General features: G+C 37.5%; 1 protein-coding gene across 2 annotated transcripts in view; it reads left to right on the top strand.

Moving 5' to 3' along the window:
* LOC123865201 (zinc finger protein Gfi-1b) overlaps positions 1-18,063 on the top strand; it is an 80,204-nt gene that overhangs the window by 22,859 nt on the left and 39,282 nt on the right. For both annotated transcript variants that reach the window (XM_045906089.1, XM_045906081.1), the window contains exon 2: positions 6,299-6,409. In XM_045906089.1, coding sequence (XP_045762045.1) covers positions 6,299-6,409 — 111 coding nt within the window. The remainder of the gene's footprint in view (positions 1-6,298; positions 6,410-18,063) is intronic.

Below are 18,063 nucleotides of genomic sequence, written 5' to 3'. Positions count from 1 at the left end.
TTGAATGCTCGCGATCGGGGAGTGGCGGTTGTTATTCGAGAGGGCGCCACTGTTCAGGCGCCGTCTGATAGATCTTCATTCGTCACTTTATTGTTTTTGACTGTACACCGTTGATATAAAACAAAGATACACAGAGGTTCGATTGCGGTAGAATGACAGCTACAATGTCACGATCACAATCACCTCTGATTGGTTGACGCTCGCTCACTATTGGCTACAATGCATTGTTACAACAAGAATACCATAAATTCAGCCAATCACAACGATTGCGGTTGTAAAAATGGTCGATGCAGTTTTCCTGCAATTGACGAGAAGTTTATAGTTCCATAGAAATGTCAAAGCTGGGACGTAAGGGCGATTTCCCTCAATTTATGTCAAGATCAAGTACAGGAGATGTACGCCATTTTTCATCGTCAATCGATAGACTTTCATATAAATATCTGTTGTTTTCATTAACTTATAATATAAATATATATAAAAATGTGCAACAAGCGAACTTTGTACATAGACATTTTCTTGTGATCTACATTTGAGCACTCTTTATAATCAATTATTTTCCGGAAGTCTTTACACGCGTCACCTATAATGTATCGCCATCATCATCATCCTGTTACAGTTCACTGCAAGACCAATGCTTCTTCACTTGCACGCCTTTTTAAATACTTTTGATATCTAGTATGTATCTTGGTTATCGTATATCGATGGTGTAGGCTGATGTTACTTGCGGAGTGTTGATTAATCTGGCTCTCCTTGGTTCTTGGTAACGCTATTTATAGATGCAATTTTAATTAACCTTTCTCCAACTTGCTCTGATTCCGTTTATCACGTGCCTTTGTTTACGTCGTAAATCATAATATTCAAACAACTTAAACTGTTGTAAGTGCCAGTTACAATCGTTTAACAAGTAGTTTTAAACCACGATTGTCTGTATAGGATTTAATTAAATATATTTTAATCATACTATAATATAAATATTTTAATTTATTTTGTTTATGTCATATAGTTTGTAAAACTAGCAAAACTAATGATTTTTTTAAACAACTAGCCAATCTTATCATATATTATAAATAAAATCGCCACTAAATTTTAGACCTTGAAAGCACGCGACTGTTTGTGACTTGGTGCAAACTATAAACGAGAGCGATATTTTCGATATTTTTACACGAATCCTAAAAAAAGGAGTAATGTATGTATGTCTTTTTGAGTTATGTGCGTTTTAAGCAATTAAATATAGTCCCTTAACCTTCCTAGCGATATTGAGTTTTCTTCAGCGTTAAAGCAAGTGTGCATTAACGGTGAAGGAAAACATCTTAGGGAAATCTGCATGCCTGAGAGATCTCCATAATGTTTTCAAAGGTGTGTGAAGTCTACCAATCCACATTTCGCCAGTGTGGCCAACTATGGTTAAAAAACCTTTCTCATTCTGAGAGGAAAGCTGTGCTCTGTAGATACTATCCGATACTTTTTATACAAACCTTGCTACCCATCATCATATAAAGCATTTATTATGAAATCACTTAGCAATAAGCACCAAGCTGCATCAATGGCAGCGACAAATTAGCGCTGCCATTGATTCCTGACCAGTGCTGGCGCCGCTCGAACCGCTCTGCATTTCTCAAATACTGCTCATATAAACCCCACTATCCCTCATACAATAAAGGATTTATTATAAGGTCGTTTGGACCACAGCACGCGACAGGAAGCACAGTACAATTGGCGGAGCGAGCGACAAATTAGCGCTGCGCCCGGACGCCGGCCATTGATTCCTGACCAGTGCTGGCGCCTCGGACCGCGATGTTCTGCATTTTATACACTGTGGCAGATTTTTGATGACTGTGAATCAGTGGTTGACATAGTGAATCATAGAATGGAGGTCAATATGTCGTTCCATATTAGACTGCAGTCTGCACCATTACTTGTCATCCAGATAGGAATCAAATGCAATTCCCGCGATACAAAAAAATAGATCGTTAAAGATTGCATTCATTTTTTTATCATTATTTTGAGCTTATAATTAAAATCGTGATATAACAAACATAGATGAGTATTTCCAACTGATATCTACCTATAGCGGCTAAACGTTTTATTTTATTTAAATCAAACCGTAATTCTGTAAGCTTTACCAGGAGTCAGGAAAATGGTGTCTAGACTGTACTTGAAGACTGACTTATCAAACTTAATTACCTATAGCTAATTTATCGAGTCATATCAGCTAATGTCAATTTTGTATACAGGATTCAAGGATTTTTTCCCACTTTTGGATTAGGAGCGTCTTGCAAAATAACTTTGTATCAGTACTTTACCGAATTTCAGGACCTCGTGGTTACAATATAAGTAGTGCATCGCTTGTACCTAAATGGAATCCTCCAAACCTGTGACTCAGGAGCTGTGATAGTGAATCATAGAGTGAGGGTCAGTGTGGATGTGACCCATTTGGGCAAATAGTAAAAATGTGCTTTAAATTTTGCGTTGGTGTTGTAAACAAGACATATTATGTAATTTTGCTTTAACTTCTTATAACAAATTGCGTCGAGGACCACTTGTTTCATCTATTGAATAGAAACATCAAACAACATTAGAGCTAGTCGTTAAGAAGTCAGTTATAGCAACAAAAATGATCACACTCACTATAATGTTATATAGTAGGTAAAAGTAAAATACAAGTCAAAACAGAAATCTAAATAGCAATGATGGTACTTGTAGTAGTGAGGCAAAAGCCAGGTAGGTATAGGTGTACGCAAAAATTATAAAAAAAACACGATTAAAGGTGCCCACGCACTCGAACTGAACTGCAGCTGAACTGCGCGTCGCGGCGTCGTCACTGCCGCGCTTCGCGGCTGGAGAGAATATAGTGCGGGGCGCTGCCTGCCGCGACGCACAGTTCAGTTGCAGTTCAGTTCAAGTGCGTGGGCACCTTTATTCCGTCACATGGATTTAAAAATCTAGCACGACTCCTCCTCAAGTCAGAAATCCTTATCTGCTGTGTCTATAGGTAATAAGATTATATTATTATGTATTTCAAGTATGTATGTAGGTTGATGATGATGATGAGCTTTACAGTAAATGAGTAGAATCTATCATTTAAAAATAGATAAATAAACCAAAACGACAAAACTTGTTTAGTAGGTAGGTAGATGGGCATAGACTCAAAATCAATTTTTTGAAAGCTATTTTATACCATACGACCAATGTGCCTATCTACAAAATTATTACAGGCCATAAAAACTTGTTAATTTCAATATTATTGTATATTACAATAATTATATTAAAGAAAGACCTAATAATAAATATACAATATTGTGCATTCAATTGGTCCGATTACCCGTCATCATATTTAATGCCCTAAATAGGCTATTACTTTGATTCAAGGTCCTAATTTATCAATTCACAAGACCTCTGAGTGTCAACTATGGGTCATCGCACTGGCGCCAACAAATCGCTTACTTCCTCGTGGCCAAGCAAATTGTTCCTTACGTATTATATTTATCTATTAGGTAGATGCAGTACTCCGTCAGTTTTTGAGTGAAAACTTCTTTAGGCACGTTGGGCAATTTTGGTAGTATGGATGAAAACTTCAAGGTCACGTCACCGAAATGCTCGGAGTGGTGATAGATGTATGTCGTAACGTAGGTAACTTTGTTTATTGTTTATATTATTCTTCTTCCAAGTTATTTACTTTTTTTTTAATTTTAAGGTCTTTACTCTTTACTTTTAAAAAATTCCATGACTTACTGCTTACTGTTAATTTTTTAGTTTCCTCATGTATCATTATTTGCCCATGACTACCACAGGCCTTCTAAAATGCTGTAATTTACGATGCCTGATTGAATCCAAAAATATTATTGTATCTTGGGATACATAAAAAACTTTGATGTTAAAAAAATTGAGTAACCTCACTTCCATATTCATTAGCCAGTGTCGTCGCCGTGGCGCCATGGAATCGCTCTCTTCCTCGAGGATGCAGAGATTGCCGGCTGTTATGGACCTTATCCTGTTCCCAAATCCGTCCGACACTCGATAAATCTCTCTTAGTAATTTTCTGCACGTGCGTGTATATAGTGTATAGTGTATACCTACTTATATTTACATAATCGTATACAAGGTTAGATTGGAGGTCGGAGGTTTAATCCCGGGCACGCACCTCAACTCTTAAGAGTAAGGTGCGTTTTATCTGATAGTTCTCACAATGTTCTCAAAGTGTATGAAGTCTGCCAATGCGCACTTAGCCAGCGTGGTAGACTATGCCCTTCTCATTCTGAGAGGAGACCCGTGCTCTGTATTGAGCCGGCCATGGGTTAATCATGATAATAAAAGGTCATTAAAAAGGTGTTAACAAAAAAACTTCGTCGTGGGATTTAATAGAGTGAGTAGATGCAATAACCCGCTTTTGGTTTCTGAACGATCATTTCTGAACGATCTATATCCTATACAAATTATATGCGCCGAGGATGGCCAATGAAAGGATTTTAGTTATAACCCCTGATCTATCCCCAAAGAGATTGAATATCTTAGGAACAGGATCTTGTTCCTGAGATACCCAATCTATTTTGAGACAAAAAAAACAAAAAGGTCCAGTTATGGCGCTTGAAATGTCAAGACTCTACCACCGCTTTGGAAAACAAATTCAACAAGAAGTCTTACAATAAAAATACTTGTTACTTCGATAAAATGAATCCATTAGTAACTACTCAAACGAAAATTTTGAATTACACCAAAAATTATAGATCAAATCTTATCGTTACACCCATTTAGGTAATCACTGCTGCGGATACACGATAACAGCAGTGTAATTACATTTATCGTCTGTAATTGCGTGTAATGCCGTGTTTATTTGATAGGATAATGGCACGGGAGTTCGATTTTGTCACTCGAATACTGTTTGATTAATCATTTTGAAATTCCATTTGGATTTATGTAATTAGAAGTACCTGAGGAGAAATTGGTTATCCATATCACTACTTTGAATAAATGATTTTGACTTTGACTTTGACTTTGACTTTGACTACTCAGTACTCATAGTATCAATGCAAAAGTATGTTTGTTTGTTGGTTTGTCCTTATATAGGACGCTGCAATGGAGCAACGGATCGACGTGATGATCGACATAGGTGGTTCTTCCAACATCAATGGGATAAAATGTATATATAATAAATACTTGGATAGTTGTTCATTACAAGTTAGCCTTTGATTGTGATCTCACTTGGTGGTAAGTGATGATGCCGTCTAAGATGGAAGCGGGCTAAATTGGAAGGGGTGCGGCAGCTTTATTAAAATCATATCCCTAATCGGTTTTTACACGGCATCGTACTGAAATGCTAAATCGCTTGGCAGCACGGTTTTTTAAAGTGTAAAAGCAAATCTGAAATTGATTGTGGAATTTTTGTGGATTGTGATTAAAAATCCCTTTTTTCATAACCCAGTCTTGTAGGATTGATCCAAGGAAAAAATCGGGTATGGTTTATCATCGAAGGTCGGTCAATAAATCGGTTTCAGGGAAAAAGCGGTCTGTGATAGCTCTAAGACGAGATGCTCGTAAACTATGGTAAAATTACTCATACAAACATAAGCATAAATAAATGGAATGCACTCGTACATCATTAAATTTCACAAACCACCACAACGAGTCCTTCCTCATTTCCATTCAACAATTAAAACAGTGAATCACTCTCATTGAAACGGGTGGGACTTTGGGTTAGCCAATTACGTATGTATTTTGTGGATTTCAGTGAAGCTAACTGTAATATACTGAGCTGTGTGTACTGTGTTTTTTCAATATATTTACCCCATGACGTTCTCGGCCTTCATTAATTTTTTTTACTTATTTACTCAGATACAGGTTAGCCCTTGACTAATATCTCACCTGGTAAGTGATAATGCAGTCTAAGATGGAAGCGGGCTAAGCTTTGGTTTCTACACGGCATCGGAACGCTAAATAGCTTGTCGGCACGGCTGTGCCGGTAGGGCGGGGTAACTAGCCACGGCCGAAGCCTCCCACCAGACCAGACCAGAGATTTAGAAATTATATAGTAGGTATATAGTCTTATAATATACTAGTAGGGCGCGTGGGTGCGCGGACCACTGATGTGGTCCGCGAGCATGCAAGTTGGTTTTTCAAAATACGGACCTTGTCTAAATTTTTGATAGATTGGTCGTCATATCTTTCATATGGAAAAATAAATTCCGCCATCTTGAATATTTTTTCTGTTTATCGAGTAGACCTTCTAGTCCCAAAAAAAGCATTATTTATTTGTTTGTAAATTAAGTGTGAAAGTAACAAGAGTAAAATGTATTGTTCGCAGGTGTATCAGCAAGTGAAGCCCTAAGAAACGGTCTCTGTCACTCACTTTGGGCGCCGGCTACGCGCCCCGAACCTTCTCCGCACCAGCAGATAGATTCCTATACTGTTAGAGGTAAAATGTTACACTTAGTAATACTTCAATCCATTTTCCAATTACCCATCGTCAAATTGAAAGTCGGCGAGTATAATATGAAACAAGTGCAAATTAAAAATTTATAACACCCCCGACAAGTGAAGGTTACAGTAACTAGAAAAGAGCTGATAACTTTCAAACGACTGAACCGACTTTCTTAGATTATAGGCAAGAACACTCTCGATCAAGCCACCTTTCAAACAAAAAACTAAATTAAAATCGGTTTATTAGTTTAAGAGCTACGATGCCATAGACAGATACACAGATACACACGTCAAACTTATAACACCCCCCTTTTTGGGTCGAGGGTTAAAAATATGAGTCTGCCAATCTGCACATGGCCTGTGCAGTGTGGTGGACTAAACGCTTCTCAATCTGAGGGGAGACCCATGCTCAGTAGTGGGTAAAGTTTTGACAGTTTTTAACCTCCAACCCAAAAAGAGGGGTGTTATAAGTTTGACGTGTGTATCTGTGTATCTGTCTGTGGCATTGTAGCTCCTAAACTAATAAACCGATTTTAATTTAGTTTTTTTTGCATTTTTGTGAGTACGACATGGCAAAGTCGAGTCGTAATAAACCCCTGTTGTTATGTTTACGAATTTAATGGCTTTTACAAATTTTGAGTTCATACAATACATCAACGTGTGGTAGGTACCTACCTACTACGAGCTAACCTACTTAATTAATAGCTCCTACGCACTAGACTCTCATTCCGAAAAAAACTGTGCAGGTTGCTATGAACTGCAGCCACGTAGGTTTTCCTTACGATTTGATGTTCAAAACTTCATAGAACACGATTTTTGTTTGGAATGCAATGCAATACGTTATTACGACGTCACCACACCACCTAGCGGCATTCGAAAGGATTCTCGATTTAATATAAAAACCTCATAAACACGATCACGTACAGAATATCCAATAACATTGGGCCCACAAATCCCACGGCTTCAGATTTGGGCTGACACTATCTTATCTGGGCCGCGAGGCGCGTATCGCCGGGCGAAATTGCGTTTGTTTTATGGCTTTGATTTGCTGTCGGCGGCGACAAAGCTGCGGGTATCGATAGCGACAGTTAAAACGTTCGTGTTATGATGGTTGTAATTCATGTATCGGACACAAATTTTCGTTATCGGCGATAAGCGGACGGTTAGCAAAAAAATTTAGAGCGTAACGTAGGGACTTCGAAGAGTAATGAAAAAAAAAACCGGACAGTTGCGAATCGCACTCGAAGGGTTTCGTACCATCGTACAAGGACGCGGATTCTTACTAAGGCCTCAGTTTTCCAACCAATCCATACCATTTTAAAAGCCATAGTTTGAACCTCACTGGAATCACTCTTAGGAAGTTGTTGCCCCTGATTTCATCAAGCCTTCCCAAATATCCTCCAACCCCCAATAGCGTTCAATAGGGCCCTACGCAGTATATACAATTTGAAAACTTCTAAATCGACAAAAATCCAACATCTAAAAATAGCTATCTAATACTATCCACTTGCTTTGGCGATAACAGTTTGAAGAGTTTGATAATATTGACAGATTTTAAAGTTCACCTTCTTAACTCTGGAACCTTTTAAAAATGGCGACATGTCTATACAAATAATGCATCTTATTTTTAAGATGAATTTTCTAAATTTTATTTGTTGACCCTCCACCGCCCTGGTCTTGGCACATTGTAAATCCGAGTTGGACATGTGTACGCTTGTAAGTAAACATTAGTTTACGAGATAACACCGAACCGTGTTTGAAATGTATGGATTGTTTAACATTATAATAATATATCTAACCGTTACCAGGAATCGGTTTTTGAATCTAAAAAATTGGGAAGTTGTTTAACATCAGAATAATGAAATATATTATATTGGATAAAGTTTTATCATAGTTAAACTAATTGTCTGCTTTAAGGTATACCTGCCTGAGACAGCTTGTGAAGTAGGGCGATAGTTACGAGACGGTTATTTTTTAGTTTATTGACTAGCGCTTTGGCTGCAATTAGAGCTGCTGGCAGGTGATGATGCAGCCTAAGATGGAGCGCGTATGCCTAGAAGATATCTATTTATTTTTGACTTAAAGGTACCCATATTGAAAACTGATGCTGAAAGGACGTTCCATATTCTAGCTGTTCAAATTAGAAACGAGGAGCAAATCGCTTCGTACGCATCCATGGAATTTCGACTACGTACGCGTGCAGACCTTGGCGACACCTCGAGAGATTGACAGTTGACATGAAATAAAGGAATTTACCCACCCCACTGTCACCCGCATTCTACTCCACAAACCATCTGTTAGTTGAAAGAAACATAGCAATAAAACTTGCAGGAGTCAGCTGTCATTGTCATGATCGCAACGTCGATTTAAAAAAAATGTTTTAGCTCTAAAACTTGTATAAAACTAACTTGCAATAAATAAAGCAATTACACAGGGCAATTGACATGCACATCTTACCAAAGAAGACTTTTGCAAGTTTGGTTGCTAGTGTGCACATGGTTTTATAATCGCCTCAGCTACCATCAGCTGATTAGGTATATAAGTACAATATAATCAGTTTTACTATAATCTACAAAATATGTAACATAACGTAATAGATAAACCTATGAACAAGGCGAAAAATATACATCTCCATAATAGGTATAATTTTTTAGATAAATACTCTCTCAATTTAAAAAACCTCATATCCTTATCATCTGGCTGGTGATATTTTAAAATCGAATCGACAAAATATTATTAGTACTCAATTCCTACTCGTACAAATCATAACATTGAAACATAAGATGGGAACAATTGCAATAGTTTCCAATATTTCATTTTTGAATAGACAGTATTGATACTCGTTCCTAGAACTGCATTTCCAATCAAAAAGGTGTTAGTAGATGTATGAAACGAGGAAAGGTGGGCGGAATCAAACAACCCAAAAGACTGGCCTCATCCTATTGTACCGGTCAAACTTTGGTTCTAAGCCTGCAGAAAATCTGTTTCTCTGCTGACTTCCAATTCAATCCAATCCATCAGCACTGCATCCACTGATGGACATAGAACTTTTCAAGAACACACCTCCAAACACGATCTTTGGCCTTCCCCATCCACCCTTTTCCGGTCATCGGTCCAGCTATTCTATTCTGCGCTTGCTGGTACGTCTCCATTGCAGAAAATATCTGCCCCATCGGTCGTCAACAGACATGTCACCACTGTCACTTCAGCATGCTAATCCTGTGAGCTAAGTCGGTCCATTCTGTTCTTCTACGAATTTCCTCGTTCCGGATTTTATCCCTGAAACAGATAAGATTCACAAGAGAACTCGCTCCATAGCGTAAGTACTGAGCGACTTTTAATTTGTGGTCGAGGCCAAATGTCAGTGTCATCGTTTCCGCTCCGTACCTTATTACCGGCAGATATATTGAAGATTTTGTTCTACTGACATCCATAACTAACTCATCCATACAAAAATAATAAATGTGAAAGTGTGTCTGTCTGCCTGCCTGCTAGCTTTTCACGGCCCAATAGTTGAACTGATTCTGGCATTTGGTACAGAGTTAGCTTATATCCCGGGGACGGATATAGGCTACTTATTATCCCGGAAAATCAAAGAGTTCTCAATTCCTAAAGACCGAATATATAGAATTCCTAAATACCGAGGTAGCTTGCGCCCCTGTAATTGGCATAGGTACCTATATTTTTGTCCTGGAATATCAAACAGTTCCCAAGGGATCTTTAACAACCTAAATCCACGCCGACGAAGTCGCGGGCATCCTCTAGTTCTGGATATTTCAAACATAAATAGACTGCATGTCTCCCTGCAAGTTCATAGAACTTTAAACATAAGGTGGTCAACTACACCCCGATCAATCAAAAGTTGGCTATTCGTGCACACCAAGTCCCGTCAATATTTGCCAAGTGGCACCGTCACGACATCGCCCCAGCACTTTATTTGTCTCGTTATTCACATTTTTGTTTGGCCAAGTGTGGCAAAGTCGACATTGTCCTCTTGTTTAAAGTTTGCGTGACTTGGCGGTATGACAATCGAGTTGGGTCTGCCCTCTGAATTGTTAAGGGTTTCGTGATTGTTACGGGGTTTTGTTTCTATGAAATGATTAGTTTGTTTAACAACGATACGCTTTATTGCCAAGCTATACGAAAATTTTATTTCAGAGCTCTATGAATTCTTATGTTTTGAAATCTATATAAAGGTTCTGACTCCCTGGCCGACTCACCAATGCCCAGCCCAAACTTTTAGACCTGATAACTTATAATTTTGCACAGTTTCCTTTATAATGTAGACATGTAGTAAGATCAGAATTTCTAAAATTCCCGTGGGATAAGGAACAAAGAGGATTTAAGTATATCCCTTAATGATGAAGAGGAAGCCGCGGGTGGTCACTCTTAAGCTCATAAATATTTGTTAGGAACGCGCTTATTTTTTTTTTTTGTTGTATAACAAGTACCTATAAGATTATGAAAATTTTGTTAAAATAACAATATGAATTTACAATTTTTAGGACCCAAAAAACTAAAGAGGTCAATGTCAAAGTAGCTTTGATAAAAAGAATTATGTGAGTATTAAACCGCAATTGCAATAAAAAATCATGTTTGAACATTTACAGGTTTTATTGCTTTTACAGTCCTTCAGTTAATTCCTAGTCAATGTAACACAAAAAGCACATTGAAGAAACGGTGTCAATTGCTGCAATGATTTGAGAATTATATTGACACAAAGCAAACTTTGCACTGAGAAAACTCATTAAACCTTGTTAAGTGGTCATAATCACAAATCTAGGCGCGAGCCTAACGATTATTGAGGGAGAATTTAATCTCAAAGATGCCGCGGGCGACATTTCGTCAATGCTTAGAATCTTACAAACCTAACTCTTCTGTTGAGGAACTAAATGCTGCACAACCTTCAACTCTATGTCTTGGAAATTACGGAGTGAGTATTTCTGGGTTATTGGTGACGCTAAGTTGGTAACAGTCACAAACATGAAACGTGCTATTGTTTCAGCAAATAATTCGTGGAAACATCGGAGAGAAATCGGGGCGCATACAAAGGCGCCGCCGAGATAATGTAGAGGTGCCTCGACCTTTGATTAAATTAAATAAAACCGGCAAGGCGTGTTCCCAACAGGATTTTCAAGCTTTAGAAGGGAGAAACGATAAAATAGTTAATATCTGGGAACCCTAAAAGCGTATTTACCTACTACTAAATACCTATAAACACCTGCTCAGTTTTAATACTACCTGCTTTGTACTTATACGTTTTAATCTGTTACTCACTGACAGACTACGAATTACTGTTATACTTAGTTGGTATATTTTGACGAAAAACCCATATATGACGATAAAATAAATAATAATAATTAACTTAAAACCAAATATCACACAAAATCCATCCATTCTGCTTATCTCACACCAATATAACGATTTTAGGATCCAACTAAGACCCGATATCTAGTATCAATCGTATGACGTGAGCGAACGTAGGCAAGGCATGGCCTCCTTAATCCAGCTCTCGACAACACTTGAAGTCCCTAAGATCTCGCCGCTCCAAGATTTATCAAGCTTATCTGGGAAAAAGCTGTCAATGCAAATATGCTTGTGACTTGTTGAACTGATGCGCAAATCTTAGATTAGTGTTTGTATTCCTTGCAAATCGTATCATTTCTTTTTTAAATCATGCATCACCTGACTGCAGCCATTTTGCAATAGTACTAAGGGCGATTACGCACTGCATCCGATCCGAATCCGTGAAAATGCGTTCCGAAGAAGTTCTCATAGAACTATTTGTATGGCAGCTTACGCACTAGCTCCGACTTCCGTCATCTGAGTTCTCTCCAAATAATCGGTGAATATTTCAGATGTGCTTCGGATTATTCGGTCGTTTGACGTAGATATGTGAAAGATGTCCACTGAATAGCTTGGATTTGGGTCAGAGATCGGATTAGTGCGTAAGCAATATCTGAGTTCGGTGCGAGTTTTTCATATCCGTATTACCTATCACGGACTTGGATCGGATGAGTGCGGAACCGCTTTAACAGTATGAATTTTCATGATTTTGCAATGTGTGTTTATCAACCGTATTCGAAATAAAGTTATTACCACTAGATACACATATTTTACTCATATACCTAAATATTAGCTTTTATGAATTTTTTCCTGACTATAAACCACCCGCGAGTTTTCCATTATAGTAATGTACGACAAAAAAAAACCGGCCAAGTCCGAGTCAGACTCGCGCACCGAGAGTTCCGTACTCGGATGTTTTTCCGACATTTTGCATGATAAATCAAAAACTATTATGCATAAAAATAAATGAAAATCTTTTACAGGTAAAGCCCTTTCATATGATACCACACTTGGTATAGAACTTATCTTACTTTGTAAATTGAAACACATTTTAATTTTTTTTGTGATGTAACCACAAATTCGCAGTTTTCGGACTTTCTACTTTACTTGTGCTATAAGACCTACCTACCTGCTAAATATCATCATTCTAGGTTAACGGGAAGTACCCTATAGGTTTTCTTGACAGACACAGCAGCCAGACAGACAACAAAGTGATCCTACAAGGGTTCCGTTTTTTCTTTTGAGGTACGGAATCCTAATAATGCAGTTTATTCATCTTACTATAAAATATAATATAATTATTAATTACTAATGACATAGTTGCAAAATAAAGTAGGTTAAAAATAATCCGATTGAAAATGATGCTGTCTTGTGACTTTTCTGTATCCGTAGATTCCGTAGCTAATAATTTTTCTTTACTGTACCTACCTACTATCTCAAAATACACCAGCCAATATTTTTTGAATTCCATTCTTAAATACCAGTGGTCGGTAGATATCTATATAAGTTTTTATTAGCTTACAGTCTTAATTTTATTACAAGTAACAAATAACGTCACTTCCCAAACAAAACTGTATAGATAAATGGATCAGTTTTGATACTGTTGTACGCTAATCTCACCTATCGAAGACCTTCAAAATATAGCTTTGATTAATGCACAGTAAATGGATTAGTGAGAGAAATCCTACTCGATTAGACCCGAGGTTTGCGATAATTCTTTATGATTTTTAGAGTTCTGTCTCGGCGTTAATAAAACGGTTGATTTTAATACATTTTTTTTTTAAAAAGCACATTTGAATAGATGAAATGACCAAAAATATTAGTATTTTTTGTTAAACAGGTACATCATTGAATTTAAATAAAAAATCTTTGTATTTCTAGTGGAAATCCATACTAATATTATAAATGCGAAAGTGTTTTTGTCTGTCTGTCTGTCTGCTACCTTTTCACGGCCTAACAGTTTAACCGATTTTGACGAAATTTGGTACAGAGTTAGGTTAGATCCCGATATAGAGATGGGCATTGGACATAGGCAACTTTTTATCCCAGAAAACCAAAGAGTTCCCACGGAATTTTTAAAAATCCTACATCCACGTGAACAAAGTCGCGGGCATCAGCTAGCTTAATATAATTAGCATACTTTACTAACCCAACGTGAATTTAAGTGTAATGGCAGACATATTATTTTTTACTGTTACTACCTTTTTAACCCCCGACCCAAAAAGAGGGGTGTTATAAGTTTGACGTGTGTATCTGTGTATCGGTGTATCTGCGTATCTGTGTATCTGTCTGTGGCATCGTAGCTCCTAAACTAATGAACCGATTTTAATTTAGTTTTTTTTGTTTGAAAGGTGGCTTGATCGAGAGTGTTCTTAGCTATAATCCAAGAAAATCGGTTCAGCCGTTTGAAAGTTATCAGCTCTTTTCTAGTTACTGTAACCTTCACTTGTCGGGGGTGTTATAAATTTTTAATTTACACTTGTTACAATAGGTACAGCCTGATGAACTAGAGTGAGGGAACTCTCGGTATGATCCTGAATCGACGATATGTCAAATATTAGGCTATGGGTGACGTAAATCAAAGAAAAATAGGCGATTCATAATCTAGCTTCAAATGTAGGAACACTTGACGCCTGCCAGTGTCGTTGTGGCGTCAATGTTTTGTCACAAATTCCTGAAATGTCGTGAACTGGTATTGATTTATACTATCCCTATGCAGCGCTCTGATGCTTCACTGGCAATTTCCAAGAAAACAAATGTCATTTGCTTTGAAAACCAGAGTTTTCAAGGGGCACTGAATATATTTATTAATTTATGGAGCTTATTTAGAGTAAGTTCAACTTGTGCTAGAAACCTAGGCAAGTATTTCATAAACAAGGATTTAAAAAAAAATGGTTTCGTCATTTACGATCTAAGATTTGGCTAATCCGTGCCGATAAATAGGATTTGCTGTGTTGTTAGAGCTGATAAAAGATATTAAAACCGAATGATAACATTTGATTTATAAGTTATTTTTTGTAAGTTCACTGATAGCGCAACATTTCAACCGTAATTACGTATATTAGTAGCTAGATAGTAGGGACCTAACTGTGATAAAATTGTTGTACCTACCTACCTAAATATTTTAAGAATCCCTACACGCACCATACACGCACTAAGTACCTGTTATGTTTCTCATACTCTTAACGTAAATCCTAGACTCTAGAGCATGCGCAATGATCAACAGATGTGAAGGGAACTATGCGAATGAGTTTTCTCGCCAGGTCTGAGTTCCGTACCTGAATTGTGTCATGGGATCCTATTAGTAAGCCTCTGCTATCAGTCCGTTCATCCGTCAGTCTATCTGCAGTCTAAATCTCATGAACCTAATAGGTAGAGTAGAGAGCTGAAACTTTGTGTATTTCTAGTGCCGAAAATAATTTAAAATGGCTGCCATGAAAATTTTAAAAAATAATTAAAATCTTATTACTTGTACGATGGTACGGAACCCTGCGTGTGCGAGTCCGACTCACAGTTGACCGGTTTTTTCTCATTTTACTTTTTTTTTTTTAAATCTTTCACTTTAAATATCAAAATTATCTACTTAATCGATACAGTTGCTTATTTCAAAATCAATAGGTACAAGTGTAAATTAAAAATTTATAACACCCCCGACGATCCAAAGTATTTGAGTTTTCCAAAACATCATTTTCAAATAAATAATTATGTATTTAGGCAACGTCCATCTTGACAGCTTGACATTTGTCTATTGACATAATATTATGAACCTAACGGTTACTAACCTTCTTTTCTACAAGAAAACTATAAAAGAGCTGATAACTCTTAAACGGCTGAACCAATTTTTTTAGATTATAGCTAAGAACACTCTCGATCAAGCCACCTTTCAAACAAAAAAAACTAAATTAAAATCGGTTCATTCGTTTAGGCGCTACGATGCCACAGACAGATACACAGATACACAGATACACAGATACACAGACACACAGATACACAGACACACAGATACACAGACACACAGATACACAGATACACACGTCAAACTTATAACACCCCTCTTTTTGGGTCGGGGGTTAAAAATGTAACACCAGTCGTGCCGATGGGGGTCTATGTTACCCCAAACACTTTATTAAAAATGGAATTTGTCACGCTCCCCATATAAGTCGGATCATTATTAAACATTTCATTACAACCTCTAATCCTGACTAACGATTACAGCGTGACTTCGCATCTTTTATATTAACTCATAATCTATAGCCCTCTCGATCTATTCACGTGTCATGGTAAATTCCTTACAGGATTATGTAAGGATCTTGAAACCTTTCTGTCTTCGAACCTAACTAAAGATAAGTTCGCTTTGCAAACTTATAGGTATCGATAATTATATCCGAACGGAATTTTGTGACATTTTTCATCAAAATTCAAAAACTAAGGGTCTTATAAATAAATCTAAATAAATCCCTTTTCATAAAATATTCCATTCGATCTAGTCAAAAACTTGTTTTTGAAAAGTTTTTTTAATTATTCCGTCTTAATAATATGGAGGGCAAGTACCTACCTACCTATTAATATTTCAAAACTATTTCCAGATTATAGCATTAGTAGTTACTGAAATAAGCTTAAATGACTATAGGGTTCCTTTTTACAATTTTTACACATCATGAGCAACCCATCGCCAGTCCACTACTGAGTATGGCCACTAGAGGCCATAGTCGGCCCAGTGTAGATTGGCAGATTCAGACACCTTTGAGAACTTTATGGACAAACTCTCAGGCATGCAGGTTTCCTCATTCCTCAGGATATTTAGCACATTAACTTCCAAAGTTAGAGGTGGGTGCTTGGGATCGAACCCCCGAACTCCCGAATAAAAGACAAACGTCTTAACCACTAAGCTATCACCGCTCACTGCTTTTTATACGGTACCCTAAAAATGGTCAAGTAAAAAGTAAAAAACGTAAAATAAACGACACAGAGAGAAAATAGCCAATAATTTCACGGTGAGCCTCAGATTGTTATCCTATCGAGCTTTTAGCAAATTAAAAATACGCCGCGGTCGCGTTTCGAAACACGAGTTGCAATTTGCATACCAAATAGGTATCAGTTTAAAGCTAATGTACCTATTTTCTTTTTTTAATTTATAGACTAGCGCTTGGCTGCAATCAGATCTGCTAGCAGGTGGTGATGCAGCCTAAGATGTAGCGCGCTTGCCTAGAAGTTGCCTATTCACTCTTGACTTGAAGGCACATATTAAAAGTGGAGGGCAAAACTGATGCCGGAAGGGCGTTTCATATCCTAGCGGTTCCTATTAGAAACGAGGAAGCAAATTGCTATACGTGTCCAATCAACTACGTACACAAATATATTTTAAGTAAAAACTTATACTCAAGGCCCAGAGCTTACTGAAAGCTTCGGTACAAGAGTCATTAGCTATTTATAAAAGCCATCTTTTTCCAGGATTTTTTTTGATGCCCACTCAAAATGCATTGCGCAATTTGCGGGCGCGCCTCTTATAATTAAAATTGCATTAGCCGCAGAAATAACGACGCCTAACTAATGACACTAGTGGCTGGTATACTGTTTGGATAAAATGCAACCCACGGTTTAGCTATCATACAGTTCAGAAATAGCCCTTCTTTATTTTCATCGTCATAATTCCACTGATTGAATCGCCATGCCATCGCAATTTGCAACGTTATGTTTAGTATAGACCTCGATAGAATAGAAAGTTTTTCTTTTTCAAACATACTTTTACACAGTGCTTTAAAAAGTGAATCTACCACTGCGTTCAAAATATCTTCTGTCCACTGTCTATTTTATTTAGATTATGTTAGTTCATTATGTGTTGGTCCTAAACATTTCATTCTCCGAGCAATAGCTTAGCTTTTTAATAAAATCCATGTGGCGATGTTCATTTTCCATACGTAGGTATGGTCGGCCTCAGAATTCGAGCAGCAATTCCGCGAAACTATTGCATCAAAAATCTGTCGCACTTATGACCTTTTTCTATGAACACGCCACACACAACTAACGCATGTGCATAACCGTGCCACGCGAATATGATCATTAAGGTGCCAAGCGACTTACGGTGTTTGACTGTACGTACTGGCAACAGTGATACAGTACTGACACTGGTAATTTTGCGATAAATCTTCGTGTAAATATTTACTATCCGAGACTCCAATCAAACCTGCTGCACCCTGTTTGCTTGTAGGGCCATAGCCATTGCTCTTCACAAAAATGTTATTTCCGGAACTGTATGGTTACTAAACTGTGAAGCAACAGTGCTAATGCAGTTTGCAAAAAAGC

The sequence above is a fragment of the Maniola jurtina genome, chromosome 1 (assembly GCF_905333055.1).
Source record: "Maniola jurtina chromosome 1, ilManJurt1.1, whole genome shotgun sequence".
Taxonomy (NCBI): domain Eukaryota; kingdom Metazoa; phylum Arthropoda; class Insecta; order Lepidoptera; family Nymphalidae; genus Maniola; species Maniola jurtina.
This window is presented reverse-complemented; position numbering and strand designations above follow the sequence as displayed.